Source organism: Sturnira hondurensis, unplaced genomic scaffold (genome assembly GCF_014824575.4).
Source record: "Sturnira hondurensis isolate 20B ecotype Veracruz unplaced genomic scaffold, ASM1482457v3 Scaffold0020903, whole genome shotgun sequence".
Classification (NCBI taxonomy): domain Eukaryota; kingdom Metazoa; phylum Chordata; class Mammalia; order Chiroptera; family Phyllostomidae; genus Sturnira; species Sturnira hondurensis.
Genome location: NW_028093534.1, coordinates 189,996 through 216,448, shown reverse-complemented (window position 1 = coordinate 216,448; position 26,453 = coordinate 189,996). Strand labels below are relative to the sequence as shown.

The window sequence follows — 26,453 nt, the reverse complement described above, 5'->3', positions numbered from 1 at the left end:
GACCTGGTGTCCAGGCAGGTTTAGTGGGCCTAGCGAAGCCACACAGGTCTGAGGACATGGGCTACTTGGTGCTTCATACCTGGGTCCAGAGCCAGGGGAAAGCGAGGTGGACAAGTGAGTGTATGCTTGGCAGGTGTGCGTGTGTGTGTGCAAACCACTACAGAGAGGGCAGTGAGTCTTTTTGGTAGGCCAAAGGCCATGTGGGATTAACTCAACCCTGGATTTTGCCAGGATTCTCCTAAGGTGAGGCCTGCAGAGGCATGGGCTAGAGTGGGAGCTGAGTTAGAGAAATAATTGGAAGGTGCCTTCTTTCGGAACAGGAATTCTGATTCTCATTCTGTGTTGACAGCTTCTTGTAAAGCCCTTCAGAGGGCACTTAAAATGTGCAGAGTGGGCTCACGGCCTGGCCTGTGAATGCAGACGGGAAGAGAAGGTCAAGGACCAAGTCACCAGGAATGCTGCAGGGAGGGGCTGGGCAGGCCCTGGAATGGGGAAATGTTGCTCAAGGGGAGGTTGAGCCCTGGGCCTGAAAAGGGCTTGTTCTGAGGTAACAACCTGGCCTGCTCATTGGCTGGGGCTAGTAGGAGGATAAAGGTGACCACAGGCTTGTCAGCTGTCTTTTCCAAAGGCTCCTCAGGGCAATTCCTCTCTTAGGTCTGCGCTAGGTCTGGAGAAAATGGCTGCAGGGCGTTGAAGAGGGCCTGGCCAGTGTGGCTGGAGGCCCGAGCTCAGCCGTCTCTGTGTCCAGTCCTCTATGTTCTAGCCCAGGGTTTATGCCCATCTGGGGCTGGGTTTGAAACTGCCGGGAACTTTTAAACAGAAAAACGGCAGGGGCAGGGGGTGGGGAGGAGCGTTTGAGGGCAGCTGGAGGCACACACTCAGACAAGGGTACCAACTGCAGGTGTGCGTCCGCAGACACTCCCTCCGCCAAACACAGGCACCCAACAACAGCGCACTTGTAGGCTGTGCGTGCAGAGAAATCCCGCAGAAGTGAACAGACATCCTCAAAGTGTCCCGAATACACGCAGTGTCCCCTTCCTCTACGGAGGCGCATGGTGGGCAGGGTGACCATTCCCACCTGCCTCTGGGCTTCACATGCCCACTGGATGGGGGAGGAGAGCTGTGAGAAGGGGGCTCATACCCCGCTCGGCCTGCCTTCCCTATAGAACTGGGTTGGGGGCATAGGGCCAGGGAAACCGGCTAGGCCAGGCACACCCTGGGGTCAGAAAACGCAAGAACTGGGCTGATTTCTCAAGGGGGAGCTGCATTTGCAGGGAGGCCGTCAGGGAGCGCTTTTCCGGCTTTCAGTAGTCTGGGGGTGGGGTGGGTAGGAGTGGACTCTTGGACTAGAGGGTTTTTGTTCACCTCTTCCGCCAGTTTTTCATGGCATGATCTCTCCACCCTGGCCTCAGGAATCCAGACATCTTCACCCCCCGGCCAAACCCCTCTAGGAAGCTCCCCTGACTGAGTTGGGCTCAGGCCGTTGTTTCCTACCGCTCTGGGGGACTGCAGCCCTCCTTCCCACTCTGGACTGTTTGAGTTTGGACGGAAAGCTTGGGCTTGGCCGGGTGGGAGGCGCAGAGGGCGGAAGCACAGCCCTGGGAGGGGCGGAGGGGGCGAGCAGAGAAAGGTGGCAGGCGGCCAGCCCCGCCCCTACCTGTGTAAGGCGATCGGCCGGAGCCTAGCGGATAAAAGCAGCCAGGTACTCCGAAGGTCAGCGAATTCGGCTCCCTCTCGCCCACTGCTAGGTCCGCCCCGTGCAGCCAGCATGTCCACCCACTTCAGCTCCCAAGTCTTCAGCTCGCGCTCCGCCACGTTCCCGGGGCGCGGTGCCCAGGTGCGCCTGAGCTCGGTGCGCCCCGGCGCCTCCCGCGGCATCAGCCTCTATGGCCTGGGCACCTTGCGGCCGCGTGTGGCTGTGCACTCTGCCTACGGGGATCCGGTGGGCCCCGGTATCCACCAGGTCACCATCAATCAGAGCCTGCTGACCCCGCTGCAGGTGCACATTGACCCCTCCATCCAGCAGGCGCGTCAGGAGGAGCGTGAGCAGATCAAGACCCTCAACAACAAGTTTGCCTCCTTCATCGACAAGGTGAGCCTGAGGCAACCTGCTGGGAGCCATGCCTCGCTCCAGGCCAGGCCCAGGCCAAGCGGCTACTGAGCTAGGCGCTGGGAGAACGAGTCTCTCTATTCGCCAACATCAGGAGGCCAGGGCCAAGAGTTCCTCTCTTTCTGGGCCCTGTTCCCTGTGAGGGGGCTGTGTGGAGTCAGAGGTGAGGTAGGGGTGAAACGCCCTTTTCAGCTGAGAAGGCTCTCCTCACCCCCACTTTCTACCTCCAGGCAGATGCTAAAAAATAAAGGGCTGGAGGGAGGCAGGGTGGTTCCCCGTCGCACCCTCCACCCTACCTGGTCCTGCCGCCTCCATTTGGTGTTTGGAACTGAGTGAGGTTATAACTTTCTTTGGAGACAGCCCATTTGGGGGCAATGAGGGGGAAGGGACACTTGGGAGGTGTTTTTCCTGCTGTTTGGGTTCCAGGGGGCGGGAGTGGGGAGTGACAATGGGTGTTGGGAGGGAGGAGGCAGGCTTGACTGGTGGGGTCTAGATGGGGGGCAAGGTGGGTCTGCACCCCTGAGCGAAGGGCTAGCCCCGCGGGGCTCTGCTGCCAGGGCCTCCTCCCTTAGACGTAGACCAGGCCTTCTCTCGCCTTCCTTCGTGTATGCCCCCCTCCACCCCCGCCACTTCCCTAGCCTCCAATGTCCTCTTCTTTTTCACCATGCTGACCATACACGTCCTTCAGGTTCTGCTGAAGCCTCCCAGACCCGAATTCCTTTCCTCTGTCTCACTGTCTGCAACCCCCAGGGCCTGATGCCCTGAGCTGCTGGTTCTGGGAAGGCCTGCTTCCCACCCACAGTCATACAGGGTACTCCTTAGGGGCTTTTGGGCCCCAGGGTCACAACATAGGTGCTCATTTTACACTGACCAGATTGTAGTGCCCTGTACTGAGGCCTTGCTGGAGGGAAGAAGGGGAGAGAGGGTACTGAGGGAGGAAAGACAGGTTCCAGCCCGAAGGCAGGAGGCTGGTCAGGTCGGGCCCAGGACGCAGGCAGGAAGGGGAACCCCATCAGGGAGGGAGGTGGAGATCCCCTGTAATTCAATGTGGAGTGTAGGAGGGAGGAGACCTTAAAGCACAGTGCCAGGGCACACTGTTGAACCAGGTACACCTGACCCCTGGGTCACCCTCTAAGACACTCGAGACAGAGAGTCCTGGAGAAGAGGCTTATCCACGGTTATTTTCCTGGAGGAGAGGGCCAAGGGCTGGGATCCAAGATTGGAGAAACAGCCAGTAGGAGCATGGGTTCTGCTGGGTGGCTGGAGACCCTCCCAACCCCACTGTGGGCAGTGTGGTCTGCTGCTCAGGAGTTTCCTCCTCCATTTCCCTTGTAGGTGCGGTTTCTGGAGCAGCAGAACAAGCTGTTGGAGACTAAATGGGCTCTGCTTCAGGAGCAGAAGTCTGTCAAGAGCAGCCGCCTCCCAGGCATCTTTGAAGCCCGTATAGCTGGCCTGCGCAAACAGCTTGAGGCCTTGCAGATGGATGGCAGCCGCTTGGAGATGGAGCTTCAGAACACACAGGATGTGGTGGAAGACTTCAAGAATAAGTACTGCCGCCCACTGTGACCTGTGGGGGTGTGGGAGGGGTTCCATCTGTCCCTTGTCTTGGGCCAATCAGCTGGGCCCCTGCAAGTCCCCTCTGGGTTGGGGCGGGGGGGAGCTGCTGAGTACACTAACCCATGAAGGGTCTTGACTAACACATTCCCTGCCAGTCCTAGTCCCTGTGTCTCTGGAGGGTGCCTCCACATCTTTCTGGTCTTTTCTCCTGAGTTGCTCCCAGTGAAATATCTCTGCCCAGCCCTGACCTGCCCGTCCTTTGGGTGCCTGACCTGGACCCCAAAAGAGGGTAGGGCAGAAGGCGTCACAGATGTACTTCTGAAGTTGTGCAACTCTCACCGACTATTCTAGAGCAACTTCATTTTGTTCAGGTGAAGAATTAGAGACAAGAGAGGTCCAGGGACTTGACTGAGCTCACATGGGGCAGATCACTGGGAGAACCGGGACGTGAAATTTGGACCCCCGATTCCCAGGAGGAGCCATGGAACCAATTTGGGCTAGAGAGAAGCAAGGAGAGGGAATGACCATTGTGAGCCAGGAGAGGGGGTGTAGAGGCTGATGTGGGGTGTGATCTGGGCAGGACGAGGAGGAGGCTGTGAGAAGGGGCAGGGAGTGCAGGGGCCCGGAGGGCTGGGGTTTTGAGGACAGGCCTTTGAGACACGTACTGAGCTTTCTTTTCTCCTTGAATAGAAACCAGAGCTTTAGGCTTGGGCTGCTCCCCGCACTGGCATGCCTGCACCCTGGGCAGGGGGGTGGTGAGTGTGTTCTGTGCTCTGTCTGGAGGTGCGTGACTACTAAGCCAGAGCAGGGACGCTGGCACTGACTAGAGGCAGAACAAACAAAGGCCTCTGTGGAGAGTGCCCATCCCCTGCTGCCCTGGGGCAACAGTCGACAGGCCAAATCTCACGGCAGGTGGAATGAGACAGGTGCTGGGCAGGGAAGGCCTTTTGTTCTGTGCATTTGCAGATGTGGGCGCTCATTCTTTCCCCACCCCAAAGCCCACAGAGCTTCCCTGTGGAGCCAGGCTGAGCGCTGGGCTGGGGCTGAGGGAGGCACAGGGAGGGCCCTGTGTGCAGCTGCCTGGAAACTCCCATCTGCACACTCTCTGGGCCCTGCGGCACATCGCTGAGGCAGCGGTGCACAGACGGCCTGGAGGATACTTCCATAACTCTTCCACGGAACTTGAGGGAGTGAGACCTTGAGAGCTGGGAATCCCGGAGGGCCTCTGTCTGCCCAGACGTCCTGCTTCCCACCATAATTGCTCCCCAGCAGCTCTTGGGCACTGCTGAGTTTCTGTTTCTGACAACTTTTTATTTAAGTTTCCAAATAAATCCTAGGTTAAGCCCACCTGCTCTCTTGCTCTGTGCCCTGCTTTGCTGGTGTCCTCCTATGGGTGGGGCTGGCTCCTTGGGAGAAAGAGAAATGGGAGGGGCCATGGGACCAGACCACGCAGTTGGGGCCTGGTTATTCCAAGACTGTATGCTGCCACCCCATTCCACAAGGTTCCTCCTCTTCAGGCCCCTTCCTCCCCCTCAGGCGGAAGGGTTAGATAATGGTTAAGGCCAGGGCTTAGAGTCGGGCTTCCAGGTCTCAAGTCTGGGCTTTGCCACTTCACAGCTCAGTGACTGGACAGATTACTCGGCCTCTCTGTGCCTCTGTCTGCTGCCCTGCTAGTCACCGTGCCATTGTCGTAAGATCATTTTGAGGATTAAATGAGTTAATGGGCAGGAAGCTCAGAACAGGGAAGGCCCCACACGAAGCGGTCCGTAGACATGGCTTTTATTCTTTGCTTTCTCCCAGAATATGCAGACTTTGTCCTTGAGTTCACGTGTCCCCTGCTCTCCCATCCCCATCCCATGGCAAGCCTCAAAGCCTTAGCAATCAAAAAGTCAGGGACGTTGGGTTTCATAGCTGACACTTATTTTTCCAGACGTGTCATTAAGGAGAAGGTGAGGGTGGTGCAGCATAGACTTTCACACCTGCATCTGAGGGTGGATGGAGGCAAAGCTGCGCTGACACCTCGCCCGCCCCCTCTACTGCAGGTATGAAGAGGAAATCAACCGGCGCATGGCAGCTGAGAATGAGTTTGTGTTGCTGAAAAAGGTGAGGGGACGGGTAGGAGAGTCGGGGATGTTGTCTGAGCACAGGGGACAGGGGATCACATGGGATGGCCCTCTGACCTGAGCAACTTGTAGGGACCTATGGCCAATGTCTGGCCTGGGGGACTGTGAGAAGGGAGTAATGGGCTGGGAGAAGGAGAGGTCTGGAAGTCAGGCCCTTATAGCAGAGCCTGTCTTGTGTATGTGCACTGTGTGTGTGTGTGTGTGTGTGTGTGTGTCTGGTTAGTTGCTAGACTTGTTTCTGGGCCTGGAGGGGTTAGAATTAATACCAAAGGGTAAAGGTTAGAAAGGGAGATTCCAACTCCAAATAAGGACATGTTCAGTCATAGTCCCAACATTTCATTACAGACAAGGTAGCACGTGGCAGGCCTGAAATATTTGCTGAGTGAATGGAACAGGCTGCCTTGAGGCAGAGTAAGTTCCTGTCCCTTGAGATGTACAAGCTGAAGTTGGAAGACCTTGAAAGAGGGACTCAATTTAAGATTCTGATTCAATGCACATTCGCTGAGCCGCTGAGTTTTTCAGGACAATCCCCGTAAATGCAGCCTGCCCCCAGAGTGCTGGCCCTTGGGGTTCAGGGATGGGTACAAGTGGGTGCTACCCACAGGAGTTAACCAAAGGAAAGTGTGGCTGGAAGGCATCCAGACATCATCTGGACCTGCGGTGTCATCTGGGGCCCGCCTAAGCCAGAATCAGCCATGCTGCATGTTAGATACTCATCTGAGACTGGTGCCCTGGAGTCTGAATGGTTTTATGCTCTCTTATTCGCCTGATCAGAAGTTGAAGCTCATAGAATCAAAGTGATTTGTTCAAGGTTATGTAGCTAGTAGCAGGTGGCAGAACCAGGGGTGTGTCCAGACCACCAAAGCCTTTAGGAACTGGTGAAGTGCTGGGTTGGGGCTTTAGGGCACTCTGGGCCTGGGGCTCCCTGGAGATGAGGCCTGTTATGCAGCCTGGGAGGGTCGAGTAGAGGAAATTTCCTGCTGTGGGCACATCAGGCAGCCTGGAGAAATTGTGTGCTTCTTGGTAGGGCAGTGGTGTTTGGCCCTGAGGTTGGACAGTGCTGGCTTACTCCCACCCTTGCTAAATGGTCTGTGTACTTCTTACCCCACGTGCCTGCCCCCTCCCACCAGGATGTGGATGCTGCCTACATGAACAAGGTGGAGTTGGAGGCCAAGGCGAATGGCCTGAATGAGGAGATCAGCTTCCTCAGGAGCTTCTATGAAACGGTGAGGACCTCAGGGCTGGGAGGCACATCCTAACCAGGGGGCCATCTGGTCCACCCCCTGCCTCTGGGCTAGTCTGGGTGTGTGCTGACTGTGTGGGGGTTGCCTTTGTCCTGCTCGTTATCCTTTCTGGACTCAGGAGTCCTTGATGGTGGGCAGTTCAGGAGGAGCTGGCCTTGTCAGAGCAGGGTGGCAGGGTCTGTCAGGATTGGCCTTTTACAGATGTGGAACGGCCGTTTGTCTGGAAGTATGATAGGGAGGGGCCAAAGGAGCCGGGAGGATGTGACGGGGTCCCCAGCTGTGCTGGAGTTCTGGTGGGCTGGGTGGGGCAGGTGAGGTAGCCTGTGTCAGGGGAGACTGGAGGGCGTGAGAGTGTCCACCAAAGGAACTAGGCGGGAGGCGCGTCCACCCACCCTCCCATCTCATCCTCTGCCTCCCACCTTTGCCCTGCCCTGGGCTTCCGCTCTTTCCCTCACAAGATTTAACATCCTTTTTACTCCCATCAGTGTGAGGCTCTGGCCTTAGGAGGAAGAAAGGGTGGCCAGTCATCTGGCAGGACTGATCTGGGACATAATTACATGTGGCCCTACATACAATTCTCATTTCTCAGTTCAGTCCTGTCTGTGTCTGAATAGTCCTTCTCCACCAGCCTCTCAGAGTGAACTTCCAAGGGGCTGGATCCTTGAGGCTTTCTCTGAGCATTTTTAATCTTAGTGCAGGTCTTCATATGTCTGTCACATGCCATATATATTTGTGCGTCTATCTGTGTATATTTTTTCTCATTATAAAATGTGTGCTCCTTGCAAAACATCCAGAAAATTAAGTAAAGCATAAAATTAAAAAATAAGTCACCTACACCCTCTCTTATCATCTACCTTTTCAGATTTTTTCTGTGCACATATATACAGAGCTATAGAAACATATATTTTAATAAAAATAGAACCATACTGTTTCCATGTAATGATATGTCATGGGTATATGTCCCTGACCATAAATACAGCCATATCACCTGATTTAAAGGCTGCAGAGTGTTTCATTATTGGGCAGAATAGAACTTATTTTACTCACCCACCAGCAACCCCCTTAACAGTAGAGCTCATGTCCCTGGGCAGCACCTCACAGAGGGGCCACCACCGCTCCCAACCCCTCTCACTTTTCTGCCAGCTGTAATCCCACCAGACTCTTATTTCAGAAGCTGCTGGTGGGCTCTTCAGGGAACCCCGGGCGGGATGGACCGTTTAGCAGGTGCTGGTCTGTGGCCCCTCCCTGCCTGGTGACTCACACCTGACCTCTTCTAACTTTTTCTTTCCCTGGTGTGTGGGGAATCCCAGGATGGGCCTGGGTACAGGGTGGGTCCTGCCCCAAGTCCTCAGGTTCTGTTTGGTCCCTACAGGAGCTGTCAGAGCTGCAGGCCCAGATCTCCGACACCTCCGTGGTCCTCTCCATGGACAACAGCCGCTCCCTGGACCTGGATGGCATCATTGCCGAGGTTAAGGCCCAGTATGAGGACATCGCCAACCGTAGCCGGGCCGAGGCTGAGACCTGGTACCAGACCAAGGTGTGTAGCCACCGGGGACACATTCTCTCCTCCTGCAGGGTCCTTGGTGGCAGTTTCTCTTACTCCTTACCCTTTCTTAAGCCTTTAGGGCCTGGTCTCACTGGTCTGACAGGCACTGGTGTTTAAGTCTGTGGTGTTCTCTGGTGTCCTGGGAAAAAGAGGAAGCAAAGGACAGGGTCCTTCCCTCATGGGGGGGGGGCAGGGCAGAGGAAGTGGACATGGTTTAGTAACTATAATGGCCAAAATGTGGCAAGTGCTTAGTGTTTCATATGTTTTGCCTGTACCGACTCATTTAACCCACAGAATAGCCCTACTAGGTAGGCACTGTATTATCCCCATTTTATATGTGGATGAGAAGGCTGAGGCTCAGAGAGGTTCAGTAATTTGCCTAACTCCACACAGCTAGTAGGTGGGAAAGCAGGGTCCAAAGGCCGCAGACCAGGTACCATATGGTGGCAGCACAGCTGACTGTGCAGGTGCTGAGGGAGTGGGTGGGGCGCTGCTGTGGGAGGGACCCTGAGGCAGGGTTTAAAGCAGCTTACAGGGAGTCATCCACGGTGCACAAGTGAGCACAAGGTATGCCAGCAGGAGACCTGGGCTCAGATTTGCTGTGTGGCCCTTGGGCAATGCCGTCATTCCCTGGGATTCTCTCTCCCAATCTGTGAAGTGGGTGATGCTGAGTGTGGGGGCGACTTTCCTCGAAAGTCCCCCGGGTGCCACTGATGAGAGTAAATAGGACCGAGACATGATGTGATCTGCTTAAGGAGGTGAAGTGGCCATTTTCCTAGAGGAAAAAGGCCATGAGCAGTGGCCAGTTTCTCAGGGGAAAAAGGCCAGCAGCAGCCAGTTTCTCCGAGGAGAAAAAGGCCTTGAGCCCCCTCCTCCAGGGCCTTTTATTGGGTTCTAGTACACAGGAATACAGGGCAGCAAGGATCAAACAGTAGATAACATTTCAAAGAAATCTGAGGGCTTACTGTGAGTCAGAGTCTGTCAGGAACAGAGTTTTAGGGTTTCCTGCTTGAACTGTTAACATATGAATGAAAGCACTCTTAGCAGAGCAGATTTCACAGGTTTATCAGGAAATCTTTGTGATGCCAGATTTTTCCCCAGGACACGCTCTAGCAAGGCAAGGAGCTGCACCTGTCCCCAATAGGTATTCAGGCTTAAGGGGATTAGAGCCAGGAAGCACTTCTCACAGAGAACAAGGGACTCGGGCTATGTCAGAGCCCTCGGGCTATGTCAGAGCCAGAGGGCGAGAGTCCATTGCTCCCTCTTTGTTGCAGCCGCCCCAATCCTTCCACGAAGGCCTCCCAAGTGATCGAGTCTGGCTTAGGTTGCCCCCCGCTGTGAGGGGTCTTACCCGTCATTGACTTCCGACCAAGCTTTGGGGGCAGGGAGAGAAAACTGAGGCAGTGTTTGCTACCAGAGACAAGCTTTGCCTCATGCAGCTCACATTCCAAAGGTCGTTGCTAGCCCTTAGCCACAAGGGGTCGAGATACGATTCCTAGAACCAGGCAGTGTGGTCTACAACAGCTGAGGAGGAAGAGCTTGATAGGTGAGGGTCTCAGACTTCCAGAGGTTCTCTACCAGTGAGGTGTGATGGGAATGGGAAGAGCCCCGGGATCAATGGTGAGGGGCCCCAGGAGCCATCCTTGTCCTCTCTGTCCCAGCTGGGAGGAAACTGAGCTCCTGAGCCACCCCACTGCCCTATGCCTGGCTTCTGAGCACTGGGTGAGGGCTGCTGGGAGTCAGACTGTCTCTCCCTGGGAAGATAAGCCAAACAGGCTGGTCAGTCAGAACCTGGGGCCTTCCTTGGGTGGGGAGAGGGACAAGTCCCTTGTGATCATCACTCACCCACTGCCATACCTCTCTGTGCGGCTGGTCCAGTTTGAGACCCTTCAGGCCCAGGCTGGGAAGCATGGAGATGATCTCCGGAACACCCGGAATGAGATTGCGGAGATGAACCGGGCCATCCAGAGGCTGCAGGCTGAGATTGACAACATCAAGAACCAGGTGGGCACAAGCCTTCCTCCTCACCTCTCCCTATTTCTTAGGGCATGGGCAGGGTAGCCAGCTGACAATCAGGAGCAGGAGACTGGGGGCACAGGTGTCAGCCCTGCCCCTCTCCCAAGCCCCTCCCCCACCGCCCCACCAGGCAGAGGCTGGTGCAGCTCAGACCCACTTGTGAGAGCTCTAGGACAGAATGTTCTTGGCCAGGTTTTGGCTCAGGCCAAACGGAGGAGAGGAATCCTAGCTGAGCATACAGCCTATGGAAGAAGCCTTAGGCTTGCTGGCCAGAAAAGAACCACCTTGTTACCAAACTGGTACTGAGCTCTCTCCTTGCGCTTAGCTTTGTGTGCAATATGGTATACCTGGGAGCTCACATTTGTGGGAAACGGGGACAGCGGCCAACAGAAACCCTCACTACTGCTCACAAGGCCCGTGCCAATCCTGACCTCACTTTCCACCACTCCCTCACTCGCTGTGCTCCGGCCACACTAGCCCACTTCCTGTACCTTGCATTTGCCAGGCATCTGCATGCTTCAGGGCCTTTGCACTTGGTGTTCCCTCTACTTGGAATGTGGTTCTCCCAGCTCTGTATGTGGCTGCCCCTTTCCTATCCCTGGGGTTTAGGACAAAAGATCTCTGCGATAGCTTTTTCAACCACCAAGCTAATCTATCAGTAGTCTGTCTGAAGTTCCCTGAAGCACCTATCACTGCCTGAAATGTTCTGTCTTATTAAGTGTTTTGATTGTGCCCCACACTGGAATATAAAAAATGCCTTAGAGCCGGGGCCCCATTTGTCTGGTTCACTGCTCCTCCCTTCCTAGCATCTGGTGCACGGTTAGGGCAAAGGTCTCCAACGACAGACTGATGGGAGAACATGCTGTGAAGCTGATGTGGGGGTGTTGATGAGGGAAGGGTCTTCTAAGCCGTGGTGGAGGCACGAGTAGGGGGCCGGGCAGGGAGGGGCAGCTAAACCTGAGCAGGTGTTTGCAGTGGGGAGGGAGGGAAGGTGACCAGTGTGGCAGCTTCAGAGACCTAACTTCCAGATGAGCTGGGAGGATGGGATGCGGAGGTGGTTTTCCCAGAAATGTCCTCCCCTTGAACCCTGAAGGCCTGTTGATATGAGGGCGGAGGCTGCCTCCTGGCACAGATGTGGGGCCATGAATCACCAGGGAAGCAAGCCAGCCTCCAGGCCAGTGAGGAGACTCAGCATAATGAATGGCATGTGCCCCAAACCCTGCAGCTTCTGTCACATCCGGGTATCCTCTCACACAACAGGGCAGAACCAGGCCTCAGAGTTGGAGTGTCTGCCACCATTGAGGGGCCCAGAGAGCGTGGGATGGGCTTGGCCAAGGGGCAGCAGTATAACAGGGGAGGTGGTTGAGGGGCAGAGAGCATCAGAGGGCCTCCCTAGGAGGGTTGGAGGGGATGGGCAGAGAGGCTGAGTACATAAGCTGAGGGGAGAGGATCTGAGGGCCAGGAATGGTGGGTGAGAAGAAAGGAGAAGGAGACTGGGGTAGGTGTGGGAATGGTGGTCCTTTGAGCTGACAAGAGGAGGCCCAGCACTAGATAAGCTCCTGGTGGGGGGGGGAGGGTGAGCTACACACAGGGAAGGCCAAGGCCAGGCAGGAAGTGGCAGTCATTGGGCAGGTCCATCATGAATCTGATTACTCCTCCCAAACCCTGGGGGCTGTTGATCATGCATTTTGGGCGTGGGGGTTCCAAGTAGTGTCTCTGCTCCAAGTCCCCCTTGTTTCAAACTGGTATCTGTTTTGAAGGTGGTTTTGGTTCTTATCAACTGCCTGAAATTTGAGAACCTAACTGGGATCCAGTGGCTTTGGAGGTGCTCTCGTCGGGGATGGGGAGCTGGGCATTTGCACATCGTAATAGCATTTATTAAGTGCTTACTGTGTGCTGGACACTGTGCCAAGGACTGGTGTATTACCTCATTTAATTCTCACAATATCTGTGTGAGGTAGACACTCTGATTATTGCTGTTTTAGAAAAGAGGAGACTTTGGCTCTGGCTGGTATGGCTTGGTTGGTTGGAACATCGTCCTAGAACCGAGGGGCTATGGGTTTGATTCCCCAACAGGTACATACTCAGGTTGTGGGTTTGATCCTTGGTCTGGGATCGTTTGACCCTCAGTCTGGGCACACACAGGAGGCAACCAATTGATGTATTTCTTTCTTCCTTACTTTCTCCCTTCTTCTCTCTCTAAAGGCAGTAAAAAAATGCCCTTGGGTGAGGGAAAAAATAAAAAGAGAAGACTTTGGCTTAGAAGGGTTGTTTTATCTAAGATCACATAGTTGGTAAGTGGCAGGGACAGAATTGGAACCTAGGCATTGGGTATCAGAACCCATTTTTTATTGTCGTTCAGTTACGGTTGTCCCCATTTTGTCCCACTACTCTCCGTGCTCTACCCACCCCCACCTCCCACATTCAGTCCTACCCGCCCATTGTCTTTGTCCACAGGTCCTGTATACATGTTCCTTGATGACCCTTCCCCTTCTTTCCCTCATTATCTCCCTCCCCACTTCTCTCTGGTTACTGTAAAGAACAAATACAAGTTTGTTCTGTATTTCAATGTCTCTGGTACTATTTTTCTCACTTGTTTGTTTTGTTGATTCAGTTCCACTGATAGGTGAGATTATATGGTATTTGTCTTTCACCACCTGGCTTACTTCACCTAGCAGAATGCTCTCTAGTTCCATCCATGCTGTGGCTAATGGTAGGAGCTCCTTTTTTCTTTCTGCTGCGTAGTATTCCATTGTGTAAATGTACCATAGTTTTTTGAGGCATTCGTTTACCGATGGGCACTTAGGCTGTTTCCAGCACTTGGCTATTGTAAATTGTGCTGCTATGAACATTGGGGTGCATAGGTTCAGAACCCATGTTTTTAACCCTTGGCATCCTTGGCATGCTTGGGGAAGTAGGCTGATGCCAAAGAAGCCTCATAAGTAAGTTGCCCAGGTGCTTGCCATAGGACAGGGAGGCAGGAAGACAGTGACTGGTGAGGCTGGCCCCAGCCTCACAGCTCCTCTCCTGCCCACAGCGTGCCAAGCTGGAGGCCGCCATTGCTGAGGCTGAAGACCAGGGGGAGCTGGCCCTCAAGGATGCACGTGCCAAACAGGAGGAGCTGGAGGCTGCCCTGCAGCGAGCCAGGCAGGACATGGCCCGGCAGCTGCGTGAGTACCAAGAACTCATGAATATCAAGCTGGCCCTGGACGTGGAGATCGCCACCTACCGCAAGCTGCTGGAGGGCGAGGAGAGCCGGTGAGAAACTGAGAAAGGGATCCTTCTAGGGCTCAGTGGGGCCTGGGGCTTGACATTCATCCATCAACAAGCATTTCCTATGTACCCTCTTCTGCAGGGTCCTGGAGGTGGGAGGTGCAGGGAGGGTACAGCTGACACTTACTTCTTTGCCCTTGATGAGATGACCTAGAAGGAAAGACCATGTGGTGTAAAGCTCAGTGTAAAGCTGAAGTAGTAACTTCATTTGTGTGGCCATTAGCAGGGTCATCTTCTTTGATCCTTAGAACACATTCAGGTAAACAGGTCAGATGGTGTTAATACAGAGGGGAAACTATGGTTCAGTTTTATTAATTGAGGGGACAGGGCTGGGGTGCAGTCAAGCTCTGCTGATTTCTCGTTCAAGCATCTTCCATAACTCCAGGCTTTTTCTCACTCTACAAAGTGCTAAGTCATGTGGTATTGACTGAATGTGGTGGAGGAGGTTAGTTTCTCCCTGTCTCCAGAGATATTTGCATACTCACCTGCAGTCTGAGAGGAGGCTAGGATGGGTAAGTCTCAGGGAATTCTTCATGAAAGACAGAGAAGCTATGTCCATGAAGTTATGCTTTCATTCTCACCTTGATGGGTTGGTTGATTCAATCAGCCAATAGATGGCTTTAGAGTGGGCCTTGGGGGAAGGTCAGGGTTTGGTGAGGGTGAGAGGGAACAGCATCGGCAAAGGCCTGGAAGTAGGTCTCATCACGGTTTGGCTTGTTCGAACCCAACAGAAATAGATAATATGTAAGACATGTTTCTGCCCTCAGGGAGCTTGCAGAGGGGTAGAGGAGACAAAACATCTGCAAAGGAAGCCCTCAGAGACCAGTAACTTGGACCTATAGAGTGCTGAGCTTACAAAGAACTTTTTCTTTCCTGAGCATTATCCCAGAGGGCTGGGGACAGAGAAGGGTAATGAATGGAGTGGAGAGGAAGGAGCAGGGGCAGGTCTAGGATTTAGAAACTCATCCAATTTGGGGGACCTTTTGTTAGGAATACAAAGTTACGAATACAAATTTACAAATACAAAGTTAGGCATGAAAATGAATATTTATTTAGGATCAGAAAAGAAAAATCACACAAATCACTGGAGCCTGAGACATTCAGGTTCCCTCCTTTTGAGCTCTTTGGGAATCGAATCCTTGAATGCAATTGTTGCCCCATGGCTGCCAGTAACTCCCAGCACTTGCAGCGGCATTTGAACTAGAGGCTGGAAGCCTCCTATTATACTCATCTCTTGCTCTTGGCCTTCACTCGGCCCCCTGGACTTGGGGCTGCTGAGACCAGGTGGTTACCTCACTCCCTGTACAAATGTGAGGTGCCCTCTCCCCTACACTCATCCTCAAGCGCAAGGTCTTGGTGACAATGGAGCTGTGTGTCCCAAAGCAAACACACCCAGCTGTCTTGGGTGAATTTTTAATTTCCAATACAAGAAGTGTTTCAGCCCCACAGGCTGCCTAAAGCCAGCCCACCTAACTCCCCACTCCCTCCTCAGTCCCGGCTGGAGCTGCATTCTCAGTCAACAGTACACTAATTATTTTGACACATATTAATCACTACATGCCAGAACTCAGGCAGGGTCTGGAGACACAGTAATCAGTAAGCTACAGCTCACTTTGAGGATCTTATGACTGGGAGGGGGGAGGCAGCTATCGATGTAATAGTCAGAGCGGCTACCATTTACCGAATTCTGTGTGCCCAGAGCTTTAGGTGAATTATGTCATTTAATCCTCGCAGACAACCCTGTGAGGCTGGTACTGACTAAGTTCGGCCCTATTTATAGGTGAGGAAGTGGAGGCGCTAAGAGGTTCCCAAGGTCATGTAGCCAGTGGATGGGGGCGGCCTAAGTGAACCCTGGCGGCCATTCCCCCTTGCTCATTTTGCAGCAAGGCTGAAGGAAGGCCAGTAGTGTGGGGGCACAGGAAAGAATACCAGTCCTGCATGGGGCCCGGCGTGCCTGGGAGTGCCTCCTCCTGTGCTGAGGGGAGAGCTGCTCTCACAGGTCTGTCCTCTACCCTCAGGTTGAACGGAGATGGAGTGGGAACCCTGAACATCTGTAAGTCCTTGGCTTCGGCCCACCCCTCGTGGTCACCAGACTGGGTGGGGTCTATAGGATGGCACACTGGCTGGGCCTCCTGGGGACCTGGAGCCTCTTTACCTTCAATAGCTTCCAGTAGGTGCCCTAGAGCTCCCAGTCCACCAGACTTAAGGGCCCAGGGAAGTCTTGAAAGAGGGCAGGGTTGGACAGGGCCAGGCAGGGGACATGCCCCATCCCCCACTGCCCAAGGCTCCTTCTGGGCTGGCCCTTGGTGGGCGGTGGGAGAGGGAAGTAATGGTTGGGGCAGAGGGTAGGGCAGCCACAGCAGGAGAGTGGGGTGGAGGGCAGGGATGGGGCCTCAGGGGTGGGCCCCTGCTGACAGTCCCCCTCTCTTCTCTCCCAGCTGTGGTGAACACCACTGGTGGTGGCGGCAGCAGAGTGACCTATGGGGGAACCGGTGGTGGCAGTGGGCTGGCCTTTGGAGGAACTATGGGCAGCAATGCCCTGAGATTCTCCAGTGGAGCCAACAAGGCCTATTCCGTGAGGACCACATCTGCCACTCACAGGAGTGTCCTTAACTGAGCCCCACATATGGGGAGACCCACATCCCTTCCCCCACAGTCACAAGAAGATTCCCTCCCATCCTGGTCCTGTCCGTGGCCCCAAGACTGCAAACCGGTCTGGAAAATGATGTCAGAATAGCTTCCAATAAAGTCTCTTTCTGAGGCCTGGGGGAGCCCATGGCCAGCACCTGGCACCTGGCTTCCTTTGGCTGGGCAGAGAGTGGGTGGGGAGGGAGGAGCCCTGGAGACGGCGGGTCTGTTCCCATAACTGGAAGCCTCTTGTGCAGGAGACTGGGGGTGCTGCTCTAAGGAACTTGGCTCTTTTGGGGTGTGAGGCTTGGCCCCCTCCCAGGGCTACGGCCAGTTCCAAGTCTTCTGAAGAAGCTCCTCGATCCCCAGCGACACCTGGCGACCTCCGGGGAAGTTCTGGCTCTGCCAGGAAGTGGGCAACGGGGTCCTCTCCTGCTGAGGGGGCGGGGCTGACAGAGTGCATTCCTCAGGCCCTGGTTTCCTGGTGAACCAGTCAGTGCCCAGGAGCCGTTCTCAGCCCTTCCAGGTGCTTTGTCTGCCAGGCCCTGGGGCCCTGGACAGTGTGTGTTTTGAGGCCCTAGAGGGGCTTTCTGGATCTGGAATTCTGTGGGGGTGGTGGCAGTGGGAGGGGGTCCAAGTGTGTTTGGAAGAGGGGGTAGAGTCTGCGTCCCTGGTAGTGGTTCTGCCCTAGGTCCATGGGCTGAGGGTCAGTCTGTATGTCTGGGCTCCTGAGGGTACCTCTGTGTGTAGGCATGCACTGACTGGGGCACCCATGTGTCAGGTCTCTGACCTGGACTCTGTGTAACTGGGGCGTGTTTCTGTGGTCTGTGCTTGGGGATGTCCATCCAGGATGGACATCAGCCTGTGGTGGGTGCTGGGGAGGTGGTGGGAGGTCTCTGTGTCTGAGCCCCTCCAGGAGTGGTGGTGTGTGTGGTGGGGGGTGGGGTCTATCAAGGGAATGTTGGTTTCTAAGGGTGGGAGGAGTCTATATTTGATCCATGGTCAGGAATTTTCACATATTGAGGTAGGGGTGGCGTAGGGGAGTGAAGGAAGTGGACACTTGGAGTCCCAGCAGCCCAAGTGATGGGGTCCCCACTCAAGGTATCGGGAGAGCCAGGCCCTCCCCCTTTTTGCTAAGGCTCCTCCCTGTTGCCCTTCCAGCTCCTTCTGTGTGTCTGGGTTTGGGGGCTGCCGGCCCATGCCCCTGCACCCTTTAGGATGTGGAAGTCAGGCACCGTGGGTAGAGTGCCTCAGAGACAGCCCTCTTTGCCTCTGGCTGGGAACAGCTCCTCTGTGGTCTCCGTCAGGGTGAAAACCAGGCCAGAAGTCAGAGGAGTAAGCACACATGCCCACAGGGAGGTCTCTGGGGCCTTATATATGACCCCCGAGGTTCACTGGAAACGTGGAGGCCAGTGCGGGGAAAGGAAGAGGGAGCCCAGGCGGCCAAAGAAAGTTGTCCCCTGGGGGACACAACCCGCATTGAGCATGAGTTTGCTTATTTATTTATTTATTTATTTATTCCTCACCAGAAGACATTCCCCTTGCCCGTTGCTTTTGGAGAGGAAGGGAAAGAGGAAGGGTGGAGCAGGGGTGGTGCGAGAGAGAAACAGAAACACCAGTGTGAGAGGAACATGGACTGGTTGCTTCCTGCATGCATCTGGACTGGGGGTCCTATGCGCCTGGATGGGGGACGAACCTGCATCCAGGTATCTGCCCTGACCTGGAATCAAACCTGCAATCCCTTGGTTACAGGACAACTGAACCACACAGGCCAGGGCTGTGCATGGGTTTAGAGGGCAGGGGAGGCACAGCACCACAAACACTCACACACCAGTAGCACCCTGGGGCCAGCCCTTAAAAGCCACAGAAGTCCAAGTCCAAAACAGCCCAGTCAGGACTGGACCATTGCCCAAGGTTTCAAGAAAGTCAGTTGTTCAGACTCTTGGGGGTGGGGAAGAGCTGCTAAGACATGCCAGCACAGAGAGCCCCACCTCTTTGGAAGAAATGAAGAGACAGGAAGGGGGAGCGGGGGATGAGGAGCAAGAAACTAAGGCAGCAGTGTGAGCAGGTCAGGCCGACTAGTTGCAAGGCTTGTCTGTCGGAGGCCCATGCACTTTCAGAGCCACCAGCCGGCTGCTGGAGTTGGGGGCCTTTCCCTCTCCAAGCGTTATCTGCACAGGGTCGGAGGCACTATGCAAACCGCACCAGGCGGCCGCTGGGGCAGCTCTGTCCGCAGGGCGCGCACAGTCCGGTGCTCACCGCCAGGTTCCCGCTGCAGGGGGCGCTGCAGGCGCTGCCAGTCACAGGCCGGGAGCCCGACACGCAGAGGTCTCCGCAGACTACCCCGCCCCGAGAGCTGCTGACACCTGTGAAGAGGGGTAGGGAGGGCAGGACTTAGTCCCTGTGCGGGTAGGAGTGGAGGCAATGGCTCCTGCCTGCTGACCAGAGCCCACTTCTCTTGTTCAGAGCTCCTCCCCTTAATTTTTATTCCTGGCTCCCCCTCATATCTGGGCAGTCCTTCTCACAGTCTAACCTCAAGGATCATCCTTGGTAAACTGTGTGCTCAGGCCCTCCCTACAGGCAGAAATAGCTATTCAAGTTATAATCATTCACTGCCACATTCCACTCCTTCCTTCCAGCGCCTTCAAATTGTGGTTGTATATTTGTAAATAAAATTTTATTGGAACCCAGCCAGGTCTATTTGTTAAGTATTGCTTATGGCTGTGACTACTTTAACCTTACAACGACAGAATTTAGTTGACAGACTGCATGACCCACAGTCTAAAATATTTACTATCTAGCTCTTTAAGAAAAAGTTTGTCCTTATTAGAGAACCCATAGTATAGATTACTTACAGACATTTACAGCACTGATGCCTTCACACAATCTTGTGGGGACAGAAGAGAGATCAAAATTAGTTGGGGTAGTGTAAAGCTTGCAAATTCTCTCCTCCAAGTAATCCTGACCCAAGTTACATGAAAATAACATGCACACACATTCCTGGCTCTAAGCACAGTTTGGAAAGATTGAGGAGACACCATTCCCATGGTATGGGCCCCACCTCTGCTCCTCGCCCTCCAGCAGGCGCCTGTAGGTGGCGATCTCGATGTCCAGGCCCAGCTTGGAGTTCATCACCTCCTGGTACTCCTTGAGCAGGCAGGCCATGTCCTGCTTGGCCTTCTGCAGGGCGGCCTCCAGCTCGGCCAGTTTGCAGCGGGCATCGCTGACGGCTGTCTCACCCTGCTGCTCTGCCTGGGTCACTGCAGTCTCCAGCTTGGTGTTCTGGGGACCCAGAAGGGAACAAGGAGGGTTAGGATTCCCAAGTCTCTCAGCCTATTTCCTGGGTGTGTCCAGTCTCTTGAACCCTGTTGGGATCATATCAGAAACAGGCCTCTCACCTTCATTGCCTAGGTCTCCCTGAGTGACCACAACCTGCAACCCTAGTCACGTAAATGGACCAGAGAACGAATGGCGAGGTCTATATTGCCTGTGGGACCCTGGCTAGGCCCCAGCCTTCTGGTGACTGAGGGCACAGGGGATCCGTACCTGGCACTTGGCATTCTCAACCTCGGCTGTCAGCCTCTGGACCATGCGGTTCAGCTCATTGATCTCCTCCTTGGTGCGGCGCAGGGTCTCCCCATGACGGATCACTGTGGCCTTCATCTCCTCACACTATGGGGAAGCAGAGACACTCATGGGACAAAGGATATGTCATTCCACTGAGCCCCGGCGCTTGCTCATCTGCCACCCCATCCTGAGAGCTGTATGCCCTTCCGGGGCCCCTTTAGCATCCCTCCTGCTGGGGTGCTGGGCACTCACCTTGCTGCGGTACCAGGACTCGGCCTCAGCCCGGCTGCGGCTGGCGATGTCGTCATACTGAGCCTTGATCTCGGCAATGACGCAGTCCATGTTCAGGTCCCGGCTGTTGTCCATTTTGACAACCACCGAGGTGTCTGAGATGTGGGCGTGGAGGAGGCGAATCTCCTGTGGCGGCAGGAGTGTAAGAGCTTCTTTGACCAGAACCCTGCTCTCAGCAGCCCACCCCCTCCCTGTTCCCTTCCTCTGCTTCTTCCCAGACTCACTGTCTGAAGCCCCAGCCTCCAAGGTGAGGTCTATCCCTCCCCCCAGGGACCTCTCCATGCACCTCAGACCCAGGGTCCCAGGCTGAGTGGAGCCCATGTCTGAGGCCGGTGTCTGACTTCTGTCAGGGCTCCCTGTCTGGATCCTTGGGGTGTACGACCAGAACTTACTCATCACCACACTAACCAGGGACTCTAGCTTGTCTGGGCCATGGCAGATAAGACATCAAACTAGACTTCTTCACCTTGTGACAGTAAACCTGCCTCAGGTATCTCAATTCTGCTCTGCACTCCCCCAACGCAAGGGGTTCAAAAGCCAAGTGGCAGCAAGTGCTTCCCAGCGTCTAACTCATATCCTCCATGCTGCTCCACCGCTCTGTGCCCCCCCTCACCTCCTCATACAGTCGCCGCAGGAAGTCAATCTCCTGGGTCAGGGCCTCCGCGTTGGCCTGCAGGTCTGACTTGCGCAGGTAGGCACAGTCCACGTCCTAGAGGACAGAGAGTGGCACAGGAGTCTCACTGAGGGGACGACACAGAGCTCCTCCCACCAGGGAGGTGAACTCCCTGGAGACCCCCCTCCGCTGGTCACCCCAGTGCCTGGCATGGGGGCATTGGTAAAGTCCTTGTTGCAGTGAGAGGGGTCAGGAGCAGGTCTGGGTCAGGGAGGGAGACCCTGAGGTGTCCAGGCACATCCTCTGGTACCCACTGGGATGATGCCTCTAGAATCCACATCTTGTACCATCACTGAAGCTTAAGATCCAGTGTAAGATGGGTGAATTCTAATGATGCCCCACCCCTCTCTGCTCTGGAATCTTGCAGAAAGAAATCTAGATTGGTGGTCAGAGAAGAGGTCTCAGGGATCAGTTCTGCTCCTTTCAAGCCACTGTGACACAGGGCAAGAGCCCTGGCCTCTGAGCCTGTTTCCTCACATGGAAGAGGTTGGAAGGACCCGGTGAGAGTCCACGTGATGGCACGTGTGCTGAGTCAGGTCTAAAAGGTGAGGCACAATGGCCCTGTTCATGCATTTCCCAACTCTTGCTGGTCTGAGGATGTAATCTTCCCCTGCATGAGTGTACTTTTTCATCCATAAGTATTTTTGAGTGCCCACTCTCTGCCAGGCACAGGCAGAAGGAGGCCGGAAGCCATCAGCAGATGGGAGTTGCCTCGGACAGAAAAGAAGCCTGCCCTGCTTGAAGCAGGCAGTGTGCTCTGGTGTCCGGGGCCACGGGGAGCACTGGGGCATTTGGGTAAAAGAACAGAGGGAAGGGTGGGGTGTGGGATCCTGGGGGAGGCGCTCAGCCTCTCTGAGTTACAGATGGCTCCCTCCTGCCTCCGCCCTTGGTTCTGAGTTGCAGGATGAGTATTCTGGGGTCACTCACCTTCTTTAGGGTTACAAATTCATTCTCAGCAGTGGCCCTTAGTGCAACCTCCTCTTCATACCTGGGGACAAAGAGCACAGGTTCAGTGGCTAAAACTTCAATAGGTTAGGATTTGGAGAGAATAAAGGAGAATTAAGGCCTAGACAAACACACTCCAGGAAGTGGATCATTTGGAGGGGGTCATAGAATCAAAGAGTGTTGGATTAGGATGCACCTTGTTCATCTCTTTCTTCTTGTCACTCAAACCAACCCACGTCACCCAATATTCTTCCTGAATCGGGAATTCTTACACATGATGTGAGCCAGGGTGGGTGCCTTGCATGTTTCCCTAGGCCTTCTCTCTGCTTCTGGACTGCAACTCCAAGGCGGGGCAAGAACGATGCCCTGGTTCTGATATCCCCCCGGACCCCTTCTCATTACTTTCTTATCCTTCCCCCCCCTCAGGGCCTAACACAACACTTGGAACATAGAGTAGATGTTCAACAAATGTTTGAGGGATTAATGAAATAAGCTCACAATAATGAGGTAACTGGGGCAGCTTAGACTCTTGAATGTTTAAATTCCCATCCCAGAAAAAAAATTTTCCCCACAAACTTCTTGTTACTGTTCTCTTCCTCTTAGAAAGTTCCTCTTGTGGTCCAATCCAAATCTACCCTGCTCTGAATTAGTACCATCTCTCTTCTCCAACTCCTTCTTCCTGATGCACTCACTTCTTCTTGTAGCCCTCCATCACCTCCTGCACGTGGTTGAGCTCTGAGGCCAGCCTCCCGCTGTCCGCCTCCGCGCACTCGGCCTCCCTTCTCAGCGTCTCGACGTAGCCCTCAAACAGGGGCTCCAGGTTGCTCTCGCAGCACTTGCGGTTCTGGTAGAACTGCCACTTGGTCTCCAGCAGCTTGTTCTGCTGCTCCAGGAAGCGCACCTGGTGTGGAGGTGGGAGAACAGTCGGTGGGAGGAGTCAACATCCCCAGCCCTTCTCAGAGAGCAGGTGGAGTCAAGATAGAACAGGAAGCAAGTTGTGCAGAGGCCAGGGGTGACAGCAGGGTACCCTGCTGGGCTCCCCTGGCCTGAGGACACACGGGCAGAGTCCTCGTCTCTTGGTTGCTTGTTCAGACCTGGTGAGGGTCTGTTCAGGTGGGCCTGGATGGGATGAGTGAGAAACAGGGGTATATGTGTTGTGCTGGATTACAGTCAGCAAAGGCCTCCTGAAGGAAAGGAATGTAGAGCAGGGGTGGAAGGATAAACTAGGATGGAAGCCTTTTACTCTGAGCTTTCCCAGGGCAGGGCCTATGGCTCCTTTATCTATGTCTTCAGTGGCCAGGCTGGGGCTGGATGAGCAGTAGTTTGAATGGATGGTCAAGGTGGGAAGGGCTTCCTAGCTGCGGAGGTCAGAAGGGAAGGCTGTCACCAAGCAGGGTGGCTGAGTTCCGGAGAGGAACAGGGGTGGGTGGCTTCTGGTCTTAAGTGGCCAAAACTTCATGTTGGACACTCAGATGGCTCTGGAAGCCGGGCAGGTAATGTGAATGGGGAGATTTGGGGAAGTAGGGAGGGTGAGAACTGTAGGGAAATGAAGCATGCAGGCCATTACTGGAAGTCATTCAACTCGGAGAGTTGCAGTGGCAACCATGTGCTGGCGAGAAAGGACATCCGAAAACGTGACTAGGCCCTGGCTCCAGTTTCCTGTTTCTCATGTATTTTGCTGGAGGTGAGATGTTACCTTGCCTTTTGTCCTGGCATCCTTTCATCCAACTCCATAGAGTGCAGCTGGGAACTCCCTGGTTGGAACAAATGCCCAGAAATAGGGAACCAGGACTGCTGATATTATAAGAGATCACTTTAGGTGGTCTTAGCTGATGGGGATCCAGCATGGTGGGGAGTCTCATGGCTGCCTTGTCTCTCATCTTCCCTTTCAAAGTCATGGTCAGCTCCCACACTGCACCACACACAGCTCTGGTGTGGAGAACACTGGGGCCAAGAGGGGACACCGCTGCCCAGCGTCATACAGCAAATCAGCGGAGAAGCTGGGCATGGAGCCCAGCTGCCTGCTCCTAGGCCAGGAGCCTCTCCAAACTCCATTCCTGGACACCTGTCCCAGGTGTGAGCACCAGCACACTCAGGGTGCAGTGTCTGCTGAGGTGGAGCAGCTCCTGATGGGGGGAAGGGGGCCCTTGACCCCAAGTTTTGGGACTTTCAGCTTCTGGGGCCTGGGGAGCTGGAGAGAGCCTAGGCTTGGAGTCCTGCTCTGCCACCCACTGTGGGTGGGCCCTTGGGCAGGCCCCGTGCCCTGTCTCCTTTCTATTCTGTTTGCACTGTAAGGGCTGGACTGGGGTGGCAGCAATTCTCAAATATGAACCCTTCACAGGTTGACTTCAAAATTTTGCCATCCCCTTGTATTATTTTATTTATGATTTATCTATAAATGGATTTGCTGAACGTTCACACTTAAATGGGGTTAAAGGAGTAACTTTACATTACTGTTGGAGTTGTAAAACCATTATCACTATGCATTTGTAAAAGGAAATCATAAACAAATTGTTGTTGAAGCTGTTGCCCCAGACAGCTCTGAATCGGAGGCTTGCTCTCTTTGTTAAAAGTGGGAGAGCAGCAAGTGTTACAGGGATGTTAAAGACATATTAGCACTCAGTGGAATTTTCTCCATTAATCTCAAGTATGGAAACATTTGTGAGAGGAGAATGCACCACTTAAAATGACCACGTAAAATACCAGCACTTCCTATTCCTATTTCTAGAGCGACTGCCTGCCTGGGAATTCCCAGGTTCTCCCCGGACTTCCAGGCTCTGGAAGGGCGAGCTCAAGAACACCCACCTTGTCTGTGGCGACCCTACCTGCCCGGACAGAGGTTGTGTACCACAGTGCTATCAAATCAAGAGCCCTGCCCAATACACATCTCTCTGTGTCTGCCTGTGCTCTGGATCTGTGTCCATTTCCTCCACCTGTGGGGAGCCCACCTGGACCATGTCCCTCCTGCCCCTGACTCCCCTTCAGTGCCCAGCCCAGCACCTGAAGATTTAGGAAAGGGCTGATCAAGAACACACACCTTGTCAATAAAGGCAGCGAACCTGCTGTTAAGACACTTGATCTGCTCCTTCTCCTCATGCTTCACGCACTGCGCGTTGGGGTCAATATCCAGGTTGAGGGGCGTGAGGAGACTCTCATTGACCGACACGGTGGTGATGCAGGGCGGGCTGGGTCCGCACACGCCGCCAGAGCGGTATCCGAAGCTGCGGCCGCAGGAGCCAGAGCGGAAGCCTCCGCAGAGGCTCTGGCTGCCAAAGCCCCCAGTGAGGCCGCGGTAGCAGGAGACGCCCCGGTAGGGGGTGGCCGTGATGCAGCAGCGGCCTGGCCGGGGCCCGCAGGCCGAGGCGCAGCTGAAGGCGCGGACCCCACTTGGGGCTCCGAGGCCGGAGGCCAGGCAGGACATGTCGCGGCTGTGGTGGCAGTGGCGGGCTCTGGACCTCGAAGTCCGCGAGTAGAGCCTTATATCGCTGCCTGCTGGCCCCGGGAGGGAGCGAGCAGCCAGCGCGTTTACTAGCTTGGAGGTCGGCCCTTGCTCCCCGTCCCGCCCGGAATCAAAGCGGGCCGGCCGCCTGCCCTGCGGCCTCCATAAAACCGCGTTTGCTACCCGCCCCCCACCCTTCCCCGCGCTTTATGGGGCTGGGAAGTGCCCGGTCAGCTCCGCCGGCCCTGCGCGGTGCGCTCGGCACCGGCCCCCTACACCCCTCTGCTGGGTTAGGCCCGAGCAGCACTGGATCTGTGGCTCCATGCCCGGACTGGGCAACTGGGCAGCTGGGCATACCCGGCCCCTCCTTGTCACCCAGGGCCACCAAACCACCGTTTGGGCTGTGAAGCCTTCGTCTTAGATATTTGTGCTTCTCCACATGGTGTGGGGGCGTGCGTGTTTGTGTGTGTTGAAGGGCAGGGGTGTCTGAAGTCAGTTCTCTATTTTGTTGTGGTGATCGTGCAAAGTGAGCATTTCCTCAAGGACAAAATAGGGATAACAGTGCCCATCTGAGAGCTGTTAAGAGGACCTAATGAAATAATGGACAGGAAAGCATTTAGGGCCCTACCTAGCACTTAATAAGAGCTCCATAATTGTTTGCTTATTTGTTTGTTGTTTGTGCTACTATTATTAATTAGGGTCTGCCTCTCTTTGGGAAAAACTCTCTCTTCTCTCTTTATCAGAACTCAGCTTATAGCTCCTCTCCTTGTAATATTACACCCTGTCTTGTACCCCTCTCCACTCTGCTAGGTGGATGGGAGGAAGCTGCATTTATGGAGTGCCTATAGTGTGTGAGGGCTTTTTTTTCTGTTCTTTTTTTAAAAATTTATTTTGTGTGTGAGGGCTTTAAAATGCATTCTTTTTTTTAAATAAATTTATTTATCTTTAGAGGGGATGGAGAGAGGGAGAGAAACATCAATGTATGGTTGCCTTTTGTGCATCCCCTGCTGGGAATTGGCCTGCAGAGAACCGGCCTGCAAC

General features: G+C 54.5%; 2 protein-coding genes across 3 annotated transcripts; one reads left to right on the top strand and one right to left on the bottom strand.

Moving 5' to 3' along the window:
- The first annotated feature begins 1,694 nt into the window (after window positions 1–1,694).
- KRT7 (keratin 7) lies at window positions 1,695–25,455 on the top strand. 2 transcript variants are annotated; one of them, XM_037030924.1, is made up of 10 exons: window positions 1,695–2,092; window positions 3,446–3,657; window positions 5,710–5,770; window positions 6,921–7,016; window positions 8,407–8,571; window positions 10,459–10,584; window positions 13,634–13,854; window positions 15,617–15,620; window positions 20,447–20,457; window positions 25,386–25,455. In XM_037030924.1, exons 1-10 carry the CDS (start codon window positions 1,769–1,771, stop codon window positions 25,444–25,446), a joined length of 1,281 nt encoding a protein of 426 aa, XP_036886819.1. In that variant the 5' UTR covers window positions 1,695–1,768; the 3' UTR covers window positions 25,447–25,455. The 2 variants fall into 2 exon arrangements, with proteins under 2 accessions (XP_036886819.1, XP_036886818.1); XM_037030923.1 differs by lacking the exons at window positions 15,617–15,620; window positions 20,447–20,457; window positions 25,386–25,455 and adding exons at window positions 15,888–15,922; window positions 16,308–16,661.
- LOC118976428 (keratin, type II cuticular Hb1-like) lies at window positions 18,105–25,412 on the bottom strand. Its single transcript, XM_037030921.1, has 9 exons — window positions 25,011–25,412; window positions 22,666–22,874; window positions 21,956–22,016; window positions 20,969–21,064; window positions 20,317–20,481; window positions 20,044–20,169; window positions 19,559–19,779; window positions 19,353–19,384; window positions 18,105–18,863 (listed from the first exon to the last, which is right to left on the bottom strand). Exons 1-9 carry the CDS (start codon window positions 25,392–25,394, stop codon window positions 18,688–18,690), a joined length of 1,470 nt encoding a protein of 489 aa, XP_036886816.1. The 5' UTR covers window positions 25,395–25,412; the 3' UTR covers window positions 18,105–18,687.
- Window positions 25,456–26,453: the final 998 nt, after the last annotated feature.

Excerpts from the sequence above, each read along its gene's own strand:
- KRT7 (XM_037030923.1), top strand. The coding sequence starts at position 1,769 with ATGTCCACCCACTTCAGCTCCCAAGTCTTCAGCTCGCGCTCCGCCACG. Across the intron at positions 2,093-3,445 it reads TTGCCTCCTTCATCGACAAG|GTGCGGTTTCTGGAGCAGCA; the intron begins GTGAGCCTGAGG and ends TTTCCCTTGTAG. Across the intron at positions 10,585-13,633 it reads TTGACAACATCAAGAACCAG|CGTGCCAAGCTGGAGGCCGC; the intron begins GTGGGCACAAGC and ends TCCTGCCCACAG.
- LOC118976428 (XM_037030921.1), bottom strand. The coding sequence starts at position 25,394 with ATGTCCTGCCTGGCCTCCGGCCTCGGAGCCCCAAGTGGGGTCCGCGCC. Across the intron at positions 20,482-20,968 it reads TGCGGCGACTGTATGAGGAG|GAGATTCGCCTCCTCCACGC; the intron begins GTGAGGGGGGGC and ends CTGCCGCCACAG. Across the intron at positions 19,385-19,558 it reads CTGGAGGGCGAGGAGCAGAG|ATTGTGTGAAGGCATCAGTG; the intron begins GTGGGGCCCATA and ends TGTCCCCACAAG.